Source organism: Talaromyces rugulosus, chromosome IV (assembly GCF_013368755.1).
Source record: "Talaromyces rugulosus chromosome IV, complete sequence".
Classification (NCBI taxonomy): Eukaryota; Fungi; Ascomycota; class Eurotiomycetes; order Eurotiales; family Trichocomaceae; genus Talaromyces; species Talaromyces rugulosus.
This window is the reverse complement of record NC_049564.1, coordinates 2,709,450-2,728,633: the sequence shown is the minus strand read 5'-3', so window position 1 is coordinate 2,728,633 and position 19,184 is coordinate 2,709,450. Positions and strand designations below refer to the sequence as shown.

General features: G+C 46.8%; 4 protein-coding genes across 4 annotated transcripts; 2 read left to right on the top strand and 2 right to left on the bottom strand.

Moving 5' to 3' along the window:
- Positions 1-1,768: 1,768 nt before the first annotated feature.
- Positions 1,769-3,435, top strand: TRUGW13939_07747 (uncharacterized protein; the record flags this gene model as incomplete). Its single annotated transcript, XM_035490885.1, has 4 exons — positions 1,769-1,901; positions 1,976-3,020; positions 3,094-3,190; positions 3,268-3,435. 4 exons carry the CDS (start codon positions 1,769-1,771, stop codon positions 3,433-3,435), a joined length of 1,443 nt encoding a protein of 480 aa, XP_035346778.1.
- A 184-nt stretch (positions 3,436-3,619) lies between these two features.
- TRUGW13939_07746 (uncharacterized protein) lies at positions 3,620-5,112 on the bottom strand (the record flags this gene model as incomplete). Its single annotated transcript, XM_035490884.1, has 8 exons — positions 3,620-3,966; positions 4,031-4,094; positions 4,146-4,216; positions 4,265-4,283; positions 4,339-4,626; positions 4,680-4,700; positions 4,758-5,015; positions 5,071-5,112. 8 exons carry the CDS (start codon positions 5,110-5,112, stop codon positions 3,620-3,622), a joined length of 1,110 nt encoding a protein of 369 aa, XP_035346777.1.
- A 667-nt stretch (positions 5,113-5,779) lies between these two features.
- Positions 5,780-8,279, top strand: TRUGW13939_07745 (uncharacterized protein; the record flags this gene model as incomplete). Its single annotated transcript, XM_035490883.1, has 4 exons — positions 5,780-5,879; positions 5,942-5,973; positions 6,027-6,101; positions 6,162-8,279. The coding sequence occupies 4 exons, from the start codon at positions 5,780-5,782 to the stop codon at positions 8,277-8,279; spliced, it is 2,325 nt and encodes a 774-aa protein (XP_035346776.1).
- Positions 8,280-8,987: 708 nt separating this feature from the next.
- On the bottom strand, positions 8,988-16,424 carry TRUGW13939_07744 (uncharacterized protein; the record flags this gene model as incomplete). The annotated part of the gene is made up of 4 exons (XM_035490882.1): positions 8,988-9,036; positions 9,103-15,795; positions 15,850-16,025; positions 16,077-16,424. 4 exons carry the CDS (start codon positions 16,422-16,424, stop codon positions 8,988-8,990), a joined length of 7,266 nt encoding a protein of 2,421 aa, XP_035346775.1.
- Between the last annotated feature and the right edge of the window lie 2,760 nt (positions 16,425-19,184).

Genomic DNA, 19,184 nt, shown 5'->3' with positions numbered 1-19,184 from the left:
CATCATTTCATCATTGATGGTTCAAGTTCGCTGCCTGCCTGTCTTTGCCTGCGATACCACACCACACATGAAGAGTGCCCTAAAAATATGCGGTTCTTCTAGCTGCATTTCTTCTCAGTTAGAAAATCTTATCCAACAAGAAAGCAGTACATCATCACAGATGATAGAACGTCACACCCATGTTCATCATCCGTGGATTCATTGGGCTTGACCTCGAATCAAGAGGTGCTCACAGTCCTAAGTAAACGGATTCGACACGACTTTTCTACCCAAGTGTAGGTATGGAGAAATTTCATAAATCACGTCGAAAAATAGTCGCCGGCCTAGATTTGAAAATGGGAAGCGCCACTAGTCGTGATTGCCGCTTTAGGAAATTCCTATACACCTCAACCTCTTCTACCCTTCATTAGGATTCTTAGTTGAAGAACTGTTTACCGCTAGTCTTGTTGAATAATTTTAAAAGCACATATCTTCATTCTTCCAGTCTCGTACATTTTGTTCCTACCTTGATTCCGGCTTGTTCCGAAATACAAACAGGTGTACTAAGCTGGACAAAGATCTCTGGTTTAATGACCCCCCCGGTTTCTATCTTCGTGATAATCCTATTCGCGCTTTTTTATGATTTGATTTATGGTTTAGGCTTACAGATACTTAGAAGAACCTGTTGTTTGATAATAGTTAGCAAGTAATCTAGAACTTGAAATAGAGGGTCACTCAACTGAATCCACTATAGTAAGAGGGATTTATTATTTGAAATTACACTGATTCTACGTAATTTTCAGCCTCGGTTAAAACTTTGAATCTTCTATAGGCGATAAACTAGTAAAACAATAATATGAAAACTAGATTTAGTTTCGAATCAATTCTTATCCTGTGCCCCGTGCTGTGGCGGTTGAAGTGTCGAGACATCCATTGATGACATTACCCACAATAGTGCATAGGTAAACGATTATGCTTGTTGATAAAGCCCCACGTAGTAATTGCACCTTGTTCTTCAGTATTTGTTTCAGGCTAGACAATTGACGCAAGGCAAATGTTAAGATTCTAGGGAAAGTCTTGGCTAACCTCCCTGAAAACGAGTATAGAACTGATTATGCCCCAAATGCATACATACTACATTGAAAATAACTGTATTAAACGCAATTACAAAATTATACAGCTTTACAAAAGTACAGTACAGGTACCATTACACATACCAATAAAACAGTCTCATGCAGCGATCTCACCCCTGTCCAGGATGCCGTGCTAGCACGTAATCCGCGTGGGAAACAGCATCATCAACAATCAAGCCAGTAAACTACGTTGCACAAAGCACTGACGCGTTTTGATACAGTTGGTCTCACAATCGTTTCCGAAATGAAAATTACCGCTGTACTTCAGTGACTTCTTTTAACTATGCAGCCAGCCACGCGTGGCTTCTTGTAACCGGTTTTCTGTCTCTGGGCTCTAGGCTTTCTTTTATTTCCACTACTCCGAGCTAGTATTGTTTTCAAGGCCTTGTTAAGTTGGACAGAGCTTATCATTCCTCTGATGGGAAAGAGGAAGAGCGTTAAATGGTCCAAGCTCTCTGATCCATATGCCGAGACTGACGCCATATGCAGAGTCCGCCTCTCTAGAAACTGTCAAAATTTCGGAGATTTCTTTATATTTGTTACTTTTCCCACCTCAGATATAGAGTTCCCAACATAGCGCTCCTCAGAGATACGACGAAGGAACGGATTTCTAGTCTGAAAGCACTTGGATTGGCTCTCCAATTGCAAATATAGCAATGGCAGAAACCGTCAAAGGTTTGGCGGAAGCGCCAAACGAAGAAGAGCGCAATGATACAGAGACAAGTTCTGCGCATCCTGACTATGATGGCGATGCGATTGAGAACCGCGCCGAAAAAGAGAAATATCCAGGTGAGAACTTTGAAAAATAAAATAAAAAAATTATAGAAGCGCGAGTACTCTAACGAAAAACAAACGTGAAACAGTCAAGTGGTACCGGTCAACCTTTTACAATGCCCTCATACTGGGTTTGTGCAATTTCCTCGCCCCCGGTATCTGGGGCGCGATGAACTCTCTAGGTGGTGGTGGTGATGAGTCACCGTACTTGGTCAACACTGCGAATGCACTTACATTCTGCTTGATGGTGCTGTCCTGCTTCTTCGGAAGTGTCATTGTGAAGTACATTGGCATTAAATGGACATTCATCATAGGCACAATAGGATACGCCCCCTATGCGGCAGGGTTGTACACGCATAACCGGTACGGGTTCGACTGGCTTGTCATTCTCGGGGCTGTGCTCTGTGGTCTCTCTGCAGGAATATTCTGGATGGCTGAAGCAGCGATTGCACTTTCATACCCCGAGCCGCACAACCAGGGCCGTTTTCTTGGATTTTGGCTTAGTTTTCGGGTTGGTGGCCAGATTATCGGCGGTGCTATTAACCTGGGTGTGGATGCCAAAGACGAGAATGCCGGAAAGATCTCGTACCATGTCTTCGAGGCCTTTATCGCGCTTCAGGCATTAGCCCCCTTCGTCGGTCTGCTGCTTTCACAGCCAAAGCAAGTTCAGAGAACCGATGGTCTGCCAGTCCGCTTGAGGATTTTGGATCACAAGTGGAGCACGGAGCTTCTAGCAGTGACAAAGCTATTCTTCAGTCGTGACTTTCTGTTGATTGTACCGCTCATTGCGCAGGCTGTCTATAGTGAAGCTGTAATGTTTACTTTTCAAGGCTTGTGGTTTTCCGTCAGAGCACGAGCACTAGGCTCATTCTTGTCCGGGGTGGTTGCATTGATTGCTGGTAATGTTCTGGGAGCATTCCTTGATTCAAAGAAAATATCTCTCAAGTCACGGGCCAGAGGCGCCTTCATCGTCGTCCTGGGACTCCAAGGCGCATGGTGGGTCTGGGGTACTGTGATCGTCACCGAATTCAACAAGACAAACCCCGTGTACGATTGGACAACTGCAGGGTTTGGCAAGGGGTTTGCGTTGTTTTTGTTCTGGGTTATCGGCTTTCAGGTTAACTACCTGTATCTGTAAGTTGATACCTCCTCCTGTTTATCTTGCCTATCTGGGCTGAAATGTTTGTCTATGGTACTGACAATATAGTTACTTTGTGGTGGGCAACTTGGCCAAAAATGAAGAAGAAGTGATTCGCATCGCGGGTTTACTGCGTGGTACCGAGTCTGCTGCACAGGCAGTCAGTGTGAGTTTTGACACATATATATTTTCCGCTTGTGATGAAAGAAAATATTGGGACGTTGCTAATAATTATTGATCCAGTACGGACTATCCAGTGTCACAATCATGGGAGCTGTTGGCGGTGTCTATTTGAACTTTGGACTTTGGGCCATTGCCCTTCTCCCTGCTTGGCTGGTCATCAAAGAAATTGGCGTTACCAAAGGGGATTTGAAAGTAAGCCGGGAGAGAGCTCTGGCCGATGCTGCATAGAGAAGGAGTTAAGGTTGACTCTAAGATACACCAACTATTACTGGGATACTGGGAAAGGGTGATATAAAATAATGTTGAACTTTTATACCTATGGAAACAGTTAGTAGACGTTTGTTTTGATTGCTTGATTGTACTCGCATCTATGTGTATCTTTTTCTCATATGGCCCATAATGACGACACCGTTTAAACCCACGAAAGTGTTCTGATTTCCCTTCCTCGACCCCAGGGAACAATCTCAACAGCCCCATCCGCTGACTTCATAATATCCGGAATTTTTTCTCCCTTCTTCTCCAGACGGATTTTCTTAGTTGAGTTCGAGGTCGGAACTTTGTAGAATTTCCGCCCAAATCCGGACAAGAATCCCTCGAGGGCTTCTTGGGTGACCTCGTCTGCTTGAATCCATCCTTGTTCAATAGCCTCCTCGAGAGCGCCGAGGACGATTTGAGAAACATATGGCTGAGTGAAACACCCGGCAGCGGTGGCTCCTGGTCCTTTCTTGGACTGAACTGGATGAGGTGCCGAGTCACTTCCTATAATAAAATCAACCCCGGCTTTTCATCTCACAAATAAAGGAGTGTAGTAGGTAGATCATACCAAAGAAGAATTTGCCAGAGCCGTCGATGGCGGCCTTGACTAGCGCCAGACGGTCTTCGGGGGTCTAACAAAAAGTTAATGTAAGATTTTCTAACAGGATAAATTAAAAACACACCTTTGCGACTGGTTTGCAGAAGTTAAAAACGTCACCAACTGCATCGTCGATTGTGATTTGAAGGTGGTGCGCTATATGGGTTAGATCTCATGATACCGGAGATGTAATATCTATCTCACCAGTGATAGTTCCGGCAACCTAAAAAAACAAATCAGTGAAAAGATTGGATCAGCAAGACTGTTTTTGTACATACGTTTGGACCACAAGCACGAACGGCTTCCAATCCCTGTCGCGTACTGACATGCTCTAAAATTATTCGCAGCTTAGGGAACGCCTTGTGTAGTTTGGCAAGTTGAGGGATGAAAAGCGGCTCAGCATTGAGAACAGTAACGACTGGGTCTACCTGTTTTCCCACGGCACTAGCGGGTGTGCTGATCATCTCGCCGTGAAGGTTAAGAACGAGGTCGTGTTTTTCCATAGCGGCAAAAACGGGGTATAGTTGCTCGATATCGAGTACACCTTCTTGAGAGTTGGTTGTGACCTTTTTGGCAGGGGGTTAGACCAGGAAATATAGACTTATATCCGAGTACATACGCCAGCAGGGTAGAATTTAACCTATCGGGTTTGTTTAGCATGATGCATACTTGGGAGTTTGGATACTTGGAGAATTACCCCATAGACAACACCGGATTTAGCAGCCTTTTCAATTTCTTCTTCGGTCAAACCAGTGTGCAAATACAGTGACATGAGGAATTTGACATTGGGAGCAATCTTGCTCAGCTTTTCGTGATATTCCAATGCTTGCGACACACTTCCAATCTTGGGAGTCAGGTTTGGCATGACAAAGACTATGTCGCATCCTCCTTTCTCGACCAATGGCGTGCAGAGCTCCATCATGGCATCCTGTCGGAGATGCACATGCATGTCCGCCTGTGGTTTGAGTTAGTATATACGAAAATCGATAGGTCGAAAATATGGTTATTACCGTAGGCGGAAGCTCAATCGACGCCAAGTCCTTTAATTGCATGGTTGGATCTTCGGACAGTAAAAATATATGCCCCCAATTGGTTATATTAGTGTTATCTCAAATACTGTCGAAAACGTCCATCAACACAGATTGTGCAACAAAGAAAAGAGACGTGAACTGAGCTCTCGATCTATAAATTCTGCCGATCGCGTGGGGTTCAACTGCTTTCTTGGCGACGGCCGCGCCCGCTCGTCACGTGATGTGCACTGAAACAAAGGAGCGACATCGGCGCAGGCTCTTTCAATTGCGCCCCCGCTGATTGGCGACGGAGCGTATGTTATGTCGCTCACAAGTGCATTAAGCATTAAGTGCATTAATCGCTCATTTCTAGAACACCTAATGACATTCCTGCCTCGGCGCTAATTACTCCAGGATCATACCACGTGACCTCCCCAGAAGCGGCCCCGATGTCGGACGGCGATCAGGCGCCGGCAGCCTCGCCACACAGCCAATGGCGGCGCAGAGCTTTCTGATTACCGAGCCGACACCGGCGCGCAGCCCCTCCAGGGTCGGCTAGACAAGGCTGTCGCTGGCCATTATATCAACCTTGCATTTTCCTATCCTATTCTTTCATATATCTCTCCTCAGATTCTTTGCCTTGCGTAGGCTCGTTTTCGGTTTTTCTTTTATTTGATCTTTTTTTGACCGGTGTAATCCATATTTCATCATGCCCGGAGCAGACAAAAAACTAAAGACCTTGTATGACAAGGTCTTTGAAGACCACATTGTCAACGAACAAGACGACGGCACGATTTTGCTGTATATTGGTATGTCCATCCAGAGTCCTCATTTTCGTAATTTTCCGTTGCTGAATATGTTTCCGAAACAGACCGACATTTGGTCCACGAAGTCACATCTCCTGTATGGCGCCCGCACTTGCATGAAGCCAGCGCACCAAACTGATAAGCATCTAGCAAGCCTTTGAAGGCCTCTCAAATGCCGGCCGAAAAGTCCGCCGACCGGATTGCACTCTCGCTACTGTCGATCACGTACGTTTCCAGGACAATGCAATACCTTCAGCGGTATATATCTAATTACTTAACTATCAGAATATCCCCACCGCCCCAAGAAAAAACTTCAAAAATGTCGAGACCTTTGTCGAGGAGGCCGACTCCCGTCTTCAATGCATGACCCTCGAAGAGAATGTGAAGAACTTTGGCTTGACATACTTCGGCCTTGACGATGACCGCCAAGGTATCGTGCACGTTATCGGACCCGAACAGGGCTTCACCTTGCCCGGAACCACTGTCGTTTGTGGTGACAGCCACACCTCTACCCACGGTGCCTTTGGTTCCCTTGCATTCGGTATTGGAACAAGTGAAGTCGAACACGTCCTGGCCACTCAGACCCTCTTGACGAAACGGAGTAAAAACATGCGCGTTCAAGTCGACGGTGAATTACACCCTGGTGTTACGAGTAAAGACGTTGTTCTTCACATCATCGGTGTCATTGGTACTGCCGGTGGTACTGGATGCGTCATTGAATTCTGCGGATCGGTTATCCGAAGTCTTACCATGGAAGCCCGTATGTCCATGTGCAACATGTCAATCGAGGGCGGTGCCCGTGCCGGTATGGTGGCTCCGGACGAGGTTACTTTCGAATATCTCAAGGGCCGACCCTTGGCACCCAAGTATGACAGTGCCGAGTGGAAGAAGGCTGTGAACTATTGGACTAGCTTGCGCTCGGATGAAGGCGCCAAGTATGATATCGACGTGTTCCTTGATGGCAAGGACATCCTTCCCACCGTATCTTGGGGTACTTCGCCTCAGGATGTACTTCCTATTACCGGCGTTGTCCCCTCTCCCGATGATTTCGAAGACGAGAACCGCAAGCTCAGCTGTAAGCGCGCTCTCGAATACATGGGTCTCACTTCCGGGACCCCCCTCAAGGATATTGAATTGGACAAAGTTTTCATTGGCTCATGCACCAACTCTCGACTAGAGGATTTGCGTGCGGCTGCTAAAGTTGTCGAGGGCAAGAAGATTGCTGCGAACATCAAGCGCGCCATGGTCGTTCCCGGCTCTGGTCTCATCAAGAAGCAAGCAGAAGCCGAGGGTTTGGACAAGATTTTCACTGACGCTGGTTTTGAGTGGCGTGAAGCAGGTTGCTCTATGTGTTTGGGAATGAACCCAGATATTCTATCACCACGCGAGAGATGTGCTAGTACGTCGAACCGTAACTTTGAAGGTCGACAGGGTGCTCTTGGTCGAACTCACTTGATGGCCCCCGCAATGGCTGCTGCCGCTGCCATTGTTGGAAAGCTTACCGATGTTCGGGACTTCGCCCAGGCTACTAGCTCTTCTCGAAAGGCTGCTCCCATCTCCATTCAGCCCGAGATTGAGGAGCTCGACACCGAGAGTGACCTCGAACGCATCCTAGACGTCCCCGAAGACAACGAGCCACACGCCAACACCAAGTCCAGCGGTACGAGCGCGGGTCTTCCCAAGTTCACTACCCTGAAGGGCATTGCTGCTCCAATGAACCGTGCCAACGTCGACACTGACGCCATCATCCCCAAGCAGTTCCTCAAGACCATCAAGCGAACAGGCCTTGGAACCGCCCTCTTCCACCAATTCCGCTACAACTCCGACAACGGCAGTGAGCTCCCAGACTTTGTTCTCAACCAGGAGCCATACCGTAATGCCAAGATCCTCGTCGTGAGCGGGCCCAACTTTGGCTGCGGTAGCTCGCGTGAGCACGCACCCTGGGCACTGCTCGACTTTGGCATCAAGTGTGTCATTGCACCTTCATTTGCCGACATCTTCTTCAACAACACGTTTAAAAACGGCATGCTTCCAATCCCCATCTCCGATGAAGCCGCTCTCCAAAAGATCACCGCCGAAGCTGCCGCCGGCAAGGAAATCGAAGTCGATCTCGTCAACCAAGTCATCCGCGATGCAGACGGTAACACCATTGCCCCCTTCGAGGTCGATGAATTCCGGAAACACTGCCTTGTCAACGGCCTCGACGACATTGGTCTTACTCTCCAGATGGAGAGCAAGATCCGCGTCTTTGAGACGAAACGGAGTATCGAGACCCCCTGGTTGGACGGCAGCGGCTACTTGAAAAAGCATCGTCGTGGTAATGGTGGTGCTACAAAGGTTGAAGCTGCGCCAGTCCCCAAGACGAATCGTGGTGATGTCAAGAATGAGCCCCTTGAGTGGTAAACAAAAAAACAAATTATATCCCCCTTGTCTCATCGTTATGATGAACACTATTCTTAACATTAATGTTATTTTCGGGAGCATGTTCAGGACATATTATGCAACCTTTTTTGTATCTTGCTTTTTCCACTATTGATGCCCATCTGTCCGTCTAATTCGAAGAGAAGTTGAGATGAAGAAGCTAACAAAACAAAACAAAACAAAAAAAGCCACATGAACGGAAAATTGTATAGGTTATGGATAATGACAACTGCTACTTTTTTTTCTCCTTGTTTTTCCCAATAGTTAAAATATCTATCTTTTTGTAAATTGGTCTTGATAGATTACCGATTGTAAATTCGAAAACGAGAAAAATGCCTATGTTTGGCCTATGTGTTGTGTCATTAACTATCTGATGGCCGCTCCACAGCGAGCACGAATAACGAGCACGAAAGCTACAGGCGACATAAGAGCGACGACTGGATTTATTATGCGAGAGCTATGTCAAAAAAATTCAATATTCATTATATAGGCAACACAAAAATTGGTAATACACACGAAGTCTTCCCATAGTTCTCAACAATACATATCCAGCTTCAACAACAAATTAATAGGAACATAACCAGTTTAGAAGAAATAAAGAAAGAAAAGGAAAAATTCTGTACCATATAAACACGATCTAAACGAGAGGGTATCGGAAATCTACATGTTTGAGAAGAAGAAAAAAATGGATCAGGGCTTGCTGAGTTGTTCCTTGCGGAAGAACAAAAAGAATCCGCCACTGGCAAAAAAAAAAAAAAATTAGCCTTTGTGAATAATCGAGTCACGAAGCAAAAATAAAACTTACCAGATAAGAAGTTGGAAAAAGAGTCCAATCCAGAACCATGCCGCCCACAAACTGCTGATTCCCGTGCCTATATCAGGCGAAATATCTCCGGGACCAATCTTGTTTGGAGCAGAGGCACGGGCGACGATCGTGGCGACAGAACCCAAAACTTGGGCACCGAGGAGGACGAAGCAGATGTGCAGTCGAGTGAGTGTTTGCAAAAGTATCATGCCAAAGCCAACACCCTGAAGCGAGTCAAGTACACCCAACCACAGCCACAGACTGCGAGACACCAACGCGCCGGAAAGATAGCCACCTGCCCATGGAAGATACTGGCCCAGGTTGGATGTCCCCCACCAGATCTGTGCCCAGCGAGGAGCACCAAGGCCAATGGCAAATACTGGTAGAATCCAACTATGCGATTTGGACAGAAAGCACATGATTCCTAGCATGATGCTCCACACAAAGACAAAAAACAAAACCACCAAGAGGAATATTTGCCATGTCGATGCGTGGTTGGAACTCCACAAGAAACTCCAGTTGCGTCCATAAGGAGCTGACATGAAGAAATTTTGGATTATCACAGTGACAAAGAACCAAAGCACAATCTTTCGGCGGTAGATTGATCTGTAAAACGATGCTACCTTGCCTGGTGTTTGACGGTAGTAGTCAGGTAGACCAAAAGCCAGCAGCAGACCTATGCCCCAGAGAAGAACTGCTATGGGGACGGTAATTGCTGTGATTTTCCAGGTGTTGATGATACCCTGAACATTGCTAACACCAGCTTGCGTCTGTCGAGAGAGAGAAGAGCCCCAGTACCACAAGCCAACAACATACAACTGTTGAGTCCCTTGGATAACACACGCACGGAAAACCCAGTCCTTGACAGGCGCACCGCTTTCATCACCAAAGTTCAGTGAGAAGAAAATTGAACCACTGGATGACGCTGTTGCATAGACACCGCTTGCTACATTTTGGATCCACGCACGATGTCCAGAATTGCCCTCAAAATGCGCTATGCCAATCAGGATAAAAGCAAGACCGTAGAAGAACCATGGAGTAGACAAAGCAACAACAGACTTGAAGCTTCTAAAGACAAACCACCATAATATAGAAGTAATCAAGTATGTCGTAGCAATAGCGTAGAGTTCATCCGGCGTTTGGCCGATCTGTCCAGTCAGAAGAGTAACCTGGTAAGAATTGGCGGCGATAATCTGTCCCAAGCCGAGAAACAGAGAGTAAACTGGCCAGTCTCCGATGCGAAGTTGCATCCATTTCTTGAGGCCCGTTGGTGGCTTGTAATCGTCACCAAGTAGGAACTCATCTGGTTCTTTCTGGATTTCGCTGTTGCTGTCTCCATTGGATATCGATCCTGTAGGCGACACAGAATGACCTTTTCCTTTCATTGATGGGACAGGTGATGAGTCTCGGCCGAGGCGAGCCGCGCGGAATCTTTCGAACCACTTCTTCTCGCTCTTGACCAGGTACTCTTCAATGCATAGCTGCGAGTCTGAGTTTGATCCACTGAGTTCTTCGAGTTTCTTTTCAAAGTTGCGGTAAAATTCACCAGTGCTGTCTGTGAAAAAGGGATCGACTTTTTGTAGTTTGAAGTTTTTCTTGTCACCTACCACGGTATCAAGAGAAAGAACGGAGGAGTTGCTGAGGCGGTTTTCAGACTCGACATACGGCCGATTAGGTGGTATGAGAGGATCTTCTGTGTCTGGGGTGCCGGGTGTTGAAGGCATATATGGATAGTAAGTGCTATTTCGCCGCATATCCGAGGCCATGGGTTGCTGCCCAGGTCCGGGGAAATGACCCGAGAATGATTGACGATTGTCCACATCCATTCGCCGGCTAATCTCAGCCTGCTCAGGAGTCATTGTGTATTCATCTTCTGTAAAGTACGAATTCAAGTTCTCGTCGTCACTTTCGTACTCGGCCTCACGCTCGCTGTCTGTCACGTCATCGGAGATCACTACATTGTGACTCTTCCTTCGCAGACGATTCCGTCGTTCAATGGCTGCAACATGGCCAGGTCCAGATCGGACACCAAGAGATAATTGCCGACTCAGAGCTGACTTTTGTTGATCGTCGGGCCCTGGACTAGGATCGCGGCTGTAGACGATGGTGTTTCTCTGCTGTGGACCAACCATGCTATAGCGAAGACTTGGGCAATTCATACTCTTTGGTTCTAGCAGAGGGGGAGTCTGCGTTCCGAAAGACATTCCAGATCCAGATGTTAATATCCCCGGAGTAGTCGATCCACTGGGCGTGCGGTGTCCTGTTGGCGTAGATATTTGTCCATTGGCCCTGACGACTTCCTTTGTGTGTATTCTGATCGCGGTGCTCTGCAAGATATCCAAATCCTCAATCCACTGTGCCACGGGGAATCGCTGCTTGGCAGACCTGGCACGCATTTCCGCTCGAGCTTTTGTTTTGGAGTTCAAAGCACTGTCGATTGCCAGCTTGAATTGATGAAGTAGGTGAGAGGTCGTGGTCGACTCAACAGTGTACCACCAGCCAGGCATTTGACCCAAACCACCTACTCGCGCACCAATACCCAGTGCTCCTTTGCGGCCAAATTCGACCGACACCAAGCCGAATGGCTCGTCTCGAGATGGAATCAGGGCAAACTCGGCGCCGGAGAAGATGTACGGTGGCAGTGCTGTAAATTGAGGTCGAGAGAATACCCGGCCAGGATATAATTGCATCATGCGATCCAATTTGAGGGCAGCAAATTTGCCGTACAAGTCAATGACTGGTCCCACGCAGATCAACTGCACATTTGGTCGGGCTTCAAGAACAGCGGGCATTACGTCGGCAATAAGATCTATGCCTTTCTGCATGGACCATCTTCCGACGAATACCAACAAATCAGCGTCAGGGTTTTGTTCAAGACCAGCCCATTCTTGCGCCTGGCGCTTGAGTTCTGCCCTTCCGGATTCAAATTCAGGGTCAACCGAAATTTCGCTGTCCTTGGGGACACTCTTGTCCCATTCTGCAGTATCAGATGGGTCCGGGTTAGGCAAATTTCCAACTCTCTTAAGCCCCCAAAAGATAGGGTAACGAGCATAAGATCGTTTTCCATACTTTTTCGAGACACCAACAGCACCAAATCCCTGTTGGTGTAGACGAAGATAGCTAGCTCCGGCGTGAAGGAGGTTGAAAACCTCGCCAAACTGGACATAGCGCGTGGCAACGTCGACATCAAGGTTGAATACTGAGCACACCTCGTCCTTTTCAGTTTGGGTTCGCATTGGCCAAAGGCCCTGGAATTCGGCATTGTGGAGTGATAAACAAGCTGGAATAGTCTGGGGAAGAACATATAGCGGAGCTAATGAGCCATGGTAGTCGTTGATATGGTAAAGGTCAATTGGGAACCGCTTCATTGCTTCGGCGATACATTGATTCCAGGCTGAGTAATAGATAGCACTGTCCAGATCGTCCATACGAGCCGGGTATGGCTCTGTCTTGCTTTGCTGGCGGAAAACGGGGGCATCGAGAAGCACGAAAGTGATATTTCGCAGGACGTGGTATTGCACTTTGACTTCGTAGGAGTTGCCAAGAACTTTCACAAACATAGGTTCTGCGACTTGGTCTTCGGGGTAATCAACTCCTCCGACACAGGGAACGACCCAAATAAGATCTTGGTTGCTGAGGTTTTTTCCCATTAGCTGGGCCATGACACCAAGACCACCGATCTTGATCCTGATACCCCAGTCTTCAATATCGTATTCCATGGTGGCAATCATCACCATGCGTCGGCGGTCCCCTTGGGCAGAACTAGCGAATGCAGATGTCTCCTGGAGAAACCCAGATCGATTGGCCAGGCGTAACAATGTATTTCTGGCGTTCCCCTCGTCGGCATTTTGTCGCTTTAGTCTTCTTCGCAATGCCAAAGGCAAAAGGGTTTTCTTCTCGGTTACACCAACTTGATTGAGCTTGACACGGTAGAACGATTTCATAAACGTCCATGTGCCGAATGACGCAGTCAGAATAGGCAAAATCCAGAATAGAGAAAAGAGAACAATCTGGACCTTTTCAGATCCCACTGGAATAAGCTCGAATCTGTGAGTTCCATCGTGAATTTGGATTTTCCAACCGAGAAATGGTCTTGGGGGTGGATTTGTGATGTTAATGCTGACAGCCGAAAGTGACGAAGGAGGTAGTCGATCCAGTACCGAGTCACCATCCGCATCGCCGTAGACAAATCCTTGATCGGGTTGACCATCTGGGTTGATTCCCCATACGTTGACTTGGCCCTGTGCTGGCCATTCTGTCAGGAATTTGATATTCCATAATCCGCTATCAGGGTCCTGGGACATCTTGTTCTTGAGTCCCGCGTCGAATCCGTACTGATTATAGGGACCGTTCCAGAAGAGGTTTGGAAATCTTCTGGGGACAGAAGAATCCCAATCTGTATCTCCTTCTTGGACGTAGTCACTACTTCCAGACAATCTGTTGAAGTACTCTACCCGGACATGTTTCCCAGACCATTGCTGTAGTGATGTTCCATCCCAGATCTGCTCGGCGATAGTATCATTGCCACCCTTGTAAGGAATCCAATCCGAGAAAGAAGAAGCCCAGTTGGTTGAGTAGCGCCACATATCTGCTCCGGCCGCATGATGTTCCACAAAAAGAGTCCCATTGTCGTCTTGGTGAAGAAGACTGCTGGAATAATTTGCTGTGTGGAATATCATTGGGTTGTCCTGTTGACCAACTCGAAAGAGAAAATGGTCAACCGCATTTGTCGGTGTGTTTGTCAAGCTACTTGCATTGGCAACAGTGATTCGGTGGATTCCATTATAGACATTGTTTATCGAGGCTTTCCAGACCCAAGAACTCGGGATTTCCCCAATAAGGGTGGTAGATCCAGGAGTTACCTTTTCGCAGTGAACAGTGGACTGGTCGACCGAAGCATTGATGTTGAATTCTGTGGTAGAATTGATCACGATGGAGCTTGTCACGGACTGACAATCCATTTCATCCGAGAAGGATATTTGAACGGGAATCGACTCTGGCTTATCTGGGCGGACACTTGAAAGAATTCGGGCGTCATGGCCGGGACTGAATCGTGTAATCATAGGATCTGATCCAACCCATGCCTGCTTCGGGACATATGCTCGGAAATCCCAGGGGACCATGGTGAGATTATCAAGACACCCATTGAACTCGGTCGACTTCTCCAAACCTAGTTTGACGGGGCTTGCTTTCAACTTCTGTTCGTCATAAGGATAAAATAAATTTTTGACGGTTGTTCCAGAGTCAAAAGGTGCTATAAGCGACGAGTTGGTACTGTTGCTACCGCAGTCGAATTTGTAGTTCACGGTGTTATTGTCGTTCTGGTACAGCAGCCATACTGATTGATTGTTCAGCAGATCTTGGATTCCCTCAAAACGGCCCCGTAGGACAGACCACATCCCAGTTTCCGTTGGCGTGCCGTTGGAACCAGTTAGAAAAAGATCGTGGGTTTGTTTAGAAAGTGCCTGGAGGTAGTAACCGTCATTCAAAACCGGATACTTCTGTCGCAGTTGGAACATGTGTTTGAGCACATTGCGCACTGGGTGTGATGGATCCCGGTGATCATAGCTGACGGCGATGTCTTTGCAACCGTTCATTGCACTGTCCAGAGGAAAATCATAGTATTGCGTGACGTTCACCGTAAAACAACCATGTGACCACCACGCAGTAGCCGGAGACATGGATTGACGGCCATAGACATAGTTGTCGGCGGTAGCGTCAAGGATATAAAAGGCTTGCTCTTCTCCCCACAGGACAAGAGGCGCTCCTGGCATGTGAATGGTCGTGATAAACATGCCCAGTAGCATCCTTTCCGTGCCATGTTCGATTGCAGGCCACCGGAAAACATCCTGGTTAGTTGTACCGTACAAATGACGAGGATCGAATTTTCCCGTGTTTGGATTCACCAGATCGTTGGACAGCAGCATAAGAGTCCACATCTCTACCCAATCTGGAGGCAAGTCATATCCAGCAGCAAGATTTCCATCAAGCCCCAGAAAACGAGTTAGAGTTCGATAAACAGAGTAATGAAATGCAGCTCCGTCGATGGCTTGTTGTCCATGCCCACGAATAAAATGTTCCTCTGATGAGTCGTTCGTCATCAAAACGGCATCCCGGATATTTGAAGGCCACATATCCGGCTGTCTTCCTCGTCCGAGATAGACCGAGCCAAAGGTGTTTCCACCAGTGATTTCGCCAGACAAGAAGAAATTTTCTTTGCCATGAGCTCGCGCACACTCTCGCCAGCTTTCAGACATATCTCCCAGGGCATCAACCGTTGCCTGTGTGGCTTTATCGAAGCGAAACCCATCGACATCGAGAGATGCAATGATGATACACGCATGACGAATGAGCTTTTCTCGTACAGATGGAACCCATTCACGCAGACGATCTTGGACAGAGGCGAACTTTGCCAGTTCACGTTGGTAATCAGGAAACACGCCGAAGGCTTCTACGTCTCCGTATTGGTCAAAGTCGCTGTCGTAGCAGCCTTGCAACTTGCCATAAACGTAGTTATCTACCGGGTAACCAGTCTCGTTATAGAAACGAGGATAATCGCAAGTTTCGTTATAGGTGTTGCCGAAAGCAAAATCGACGTATTGGCGAGATGACTTCCATTGAACTTTGTGTTCTTGGTACTGAAAGGGGGTAGTGGTGTTGAGATAGCCGTCGAATCCGATGAGATCTCCCATGCTAGAAACAAAGGTTTAGCCAATTTATCAATTATCTTTAGTGAATATTACTTACGTTGCGAGTGTATTGTCGATAATGACATACATCCCTCGGTTATGAATCTCAGTCACGGCTGATCTCCAAGCGTTGAGGTCACCATAATGTTGGTCGAGCAAAGTAGTATCCAAAGCAGAATACCCATCAAAGCCCCATGGCTGATTCATCAGTATCGTTCCAGCCAGGTAGATGGCCTTAAAAAAAAGTTAGCTCGGAATGCACTCGGTGAAGGAAAGGCCAAGTACCTTGATGCCCATTCCCTGAAGATAGTCTAACGTATCAATAAGCCCCTGGATATCTCCTCCATGTCGCATCTGTGTGGAGTAAAGATCATGCTCAAAATTGGTACCGTTGATATTGTCGTTGCTGGGGTCGCCATTGACAAATCGGTCGAGAAAGAGTGTGTAGATGGGAAAGCGCCAGTTTTCCGGAGACGGGTGGTATTGGTGGTTAGACCATTGTCCCCAATAATCTGCGGGTGTTTTGGCAGTCTTGTTCTCGTTCAGGTTGTAGCTGGTGAGATCTTCGTCGTATGGCCACGCCACTGCCGTCGAGGCAAGCAGCGTGAGCAAGAGGTTGGCTGCCACCCACATCGTGATGAGTGAGACTCGGGTAAAAGACAGAAACCTATATATACAACATGTGTGATTTGGTGTAGTTGATTAGGGAAGGTAATTGTCGAAAATGTAGTCGGCAGTGAAGGTTATAAACGAATGAATGAGTTGTAGGTAATACTCCACAATATATACGTGCCAAAGTAATGTGCAACTTTCTCTTTTTTTTTGGCTTCTTCTCTTTTCGAAAGCGACAGTAGATGTTAAGTAAGAGAAGCAGAGAAATAGGATAAATGTAAGCAGACAGAATCGCATCCAGGCGAGGACAGTGGGGGTTATCAGTCGAAGCGAGAGAGAAAAATAGCGATAAGAGGGGGAGATGGGGGTGTTCACAGGCACACTGTTTAGATGGAAGGAGCACACAATGGGAGAAGGAGAAAGCCTTGGACAGTACCTGTTCAGCAACAAGGAGAGCTTCCAACGGCGAGGAAGTGCTCTCAAGGGCCAGTCTAGCGTGCTCGGGTTGGTTGTATGGGAAACAACAGTGTCTTCTGTCAAAGGAGAAGAGGAAACACTTTCCCCTAGCTACGTGACCAAGATCAGTAGGTGTTGACGTTTGCTGATTTGGACAAGCCCCTTTGATAGGGCAACGCGGTCTCTTCGTCATATGAGACCGAGGATTGACGCGGTTTACTTCCTAGGGCCCCCTTTTTACGCGCGTGCAGATAGCTGCAGGTGGCTAAACTGCAAATCTAGCCGGAAAGTCGGCTACTAAGATACTGACTCGGTGTCTAGGCGTGTTGTCCGATGTCTCGTTTCGGACCCAGTGGAGCTATTTTTTCAGGGTGTTTCTAGGGCTTGCTGATCCACTTCTTGCCTTCTTTCTTTTTAAACCAGGCAACTGCGAGGATTACAATATCAGACATGTGTCAAGGCTTGGTTTACTAGCATCGGAGTTTCACGGTCCCGCCGTGGAGGTGACGGGTGCTTTGTGATAGGTGTGATAGGTGTTATAGATGCATCGAGAGGCCCAACATATGCCGGGCCATCACTATACAATATCGATGTTTCGAAAGCAACCGACTTAGATGATTTTTAAATCATCTCTACGATATGTGGAAACCCTTTCATTGGATCACTTGCTGAAAACAGCTACCATAGCTCCATTTAGTCCAAGCCATAGCCCGGTAGATTTCGGCACCCTCGTCTTCTAAAAATGTAGAAAAAGTTCAGCTAGGAGATACTAGAGCTGAAGCCGAGAGAACAAAACTAATGGTGCAGACGGGGCTTCCCGGCAGCGGTGAACTCCAGTACATGCTACCCAATCAATAGAAGAGGAAATACATGTGGTGGTGGGTATATCCCCTTTAGTATAGCAGCTTACGCTGTGCATGATTTTGAATAATAAAGCTTTGCATAACCTAACACCATTGGGAATGTAGATGTTGTCCTAGTTTATCCACCTTACGGCTCAAAGGAGACCTGGTCCTGTCATTCGAATTAAGACAAAGCAGTATTGTATTACTTCAATGAGATTCTTATTATAAAAAAATAAAATCCCTTTAACGGAACGGCAACTCTCCGGTTCTATCGTCGTCGCGGAGAGGTGGTGATCCCCCCTTGCATAGATCCACGAACGCCTTGTCTCAGGTACAGCTCCACAAATGATTATAAATGGGGATAACCCACTTGCGGCTTTAAATCCGAGATTTGGATAGGTGCGAAAATCCTTTTATTTTAGTGCAGCATGGACAAAGACTCCCTTCCTCAATTCAATAAACAAGTTGATTAATAAAGTCATTTGAGCCGGGGTGATTGAGGAGTATAACAGAAGCTGAATCTATACTCCGTGACTATTCGATCCGGTCTGCAATCAGCCAATACAACTGCGTGAACACGAAGGGGAAAAAACATCCCAGGAGTCGTCCATTGATGTCGAAAATAAACCCGGACCCACATTCCTCGAAGTGGGGCCACATCTTGTTGACAGCAGATCGGCCTAGCCCATAATAGTCTAGCGCATAAGCATGATTGGACGACAAGCGAGCTAGTGCTCTCCTCCTGCAGAACCATATCCCAGACCCTTGATTGGCGGCCGTCTCTGCTCTCCTTGCATCTTGTCGGCGCAAGGCGATTCTCACTAAATCTCGTTAGTTAATCAGCCTAGATTGATATATCCATGGCCCCGTCCAGTCGGTCCCTTTCTTGCGTCAAGGATTGTCCGGCTAGTCTGTCTTTCGGGGTGGCAAACCCCTGAAGTAGGATTGTGACATCTGAATGTTATAGCCAGTTTCTTATCCCTGTTCTTCGGTGTACATTATCTAGCTCGATTCTAAATTTATCATAACCGAGTCAATTATTATCTAGTCACTGAGAAGCCAAATATCCGGAAACCATCTATCACCTAGGAAAACATATAACATTGAACATCACGAGTAATATTTTCTTTTTGTTCTGTAAATATGCTAAGTAGATAAGCTTTACATAATTGGTAATATGATGTAAAGTGATAATTTAACACATGTACTCCAGATATCTCCTTCACCGCAATGACATACTCAAATTTAATATCAAGTGATTTAGAGCAATATTACATCCAATGTGGATACGACATTTAGACATTACATGCACTGAACGACACATTATAAATATAATACATTAAACGTGGCTAATATATATACACTGGACAAATTATTTACACATAAAAACTCCTACGGCATGCTACACAGGTATATATCCCACCATTATTCTATGGTTTCAAGTACACGCTTTTCCAAATTCAAATAGACTTCATCCTCG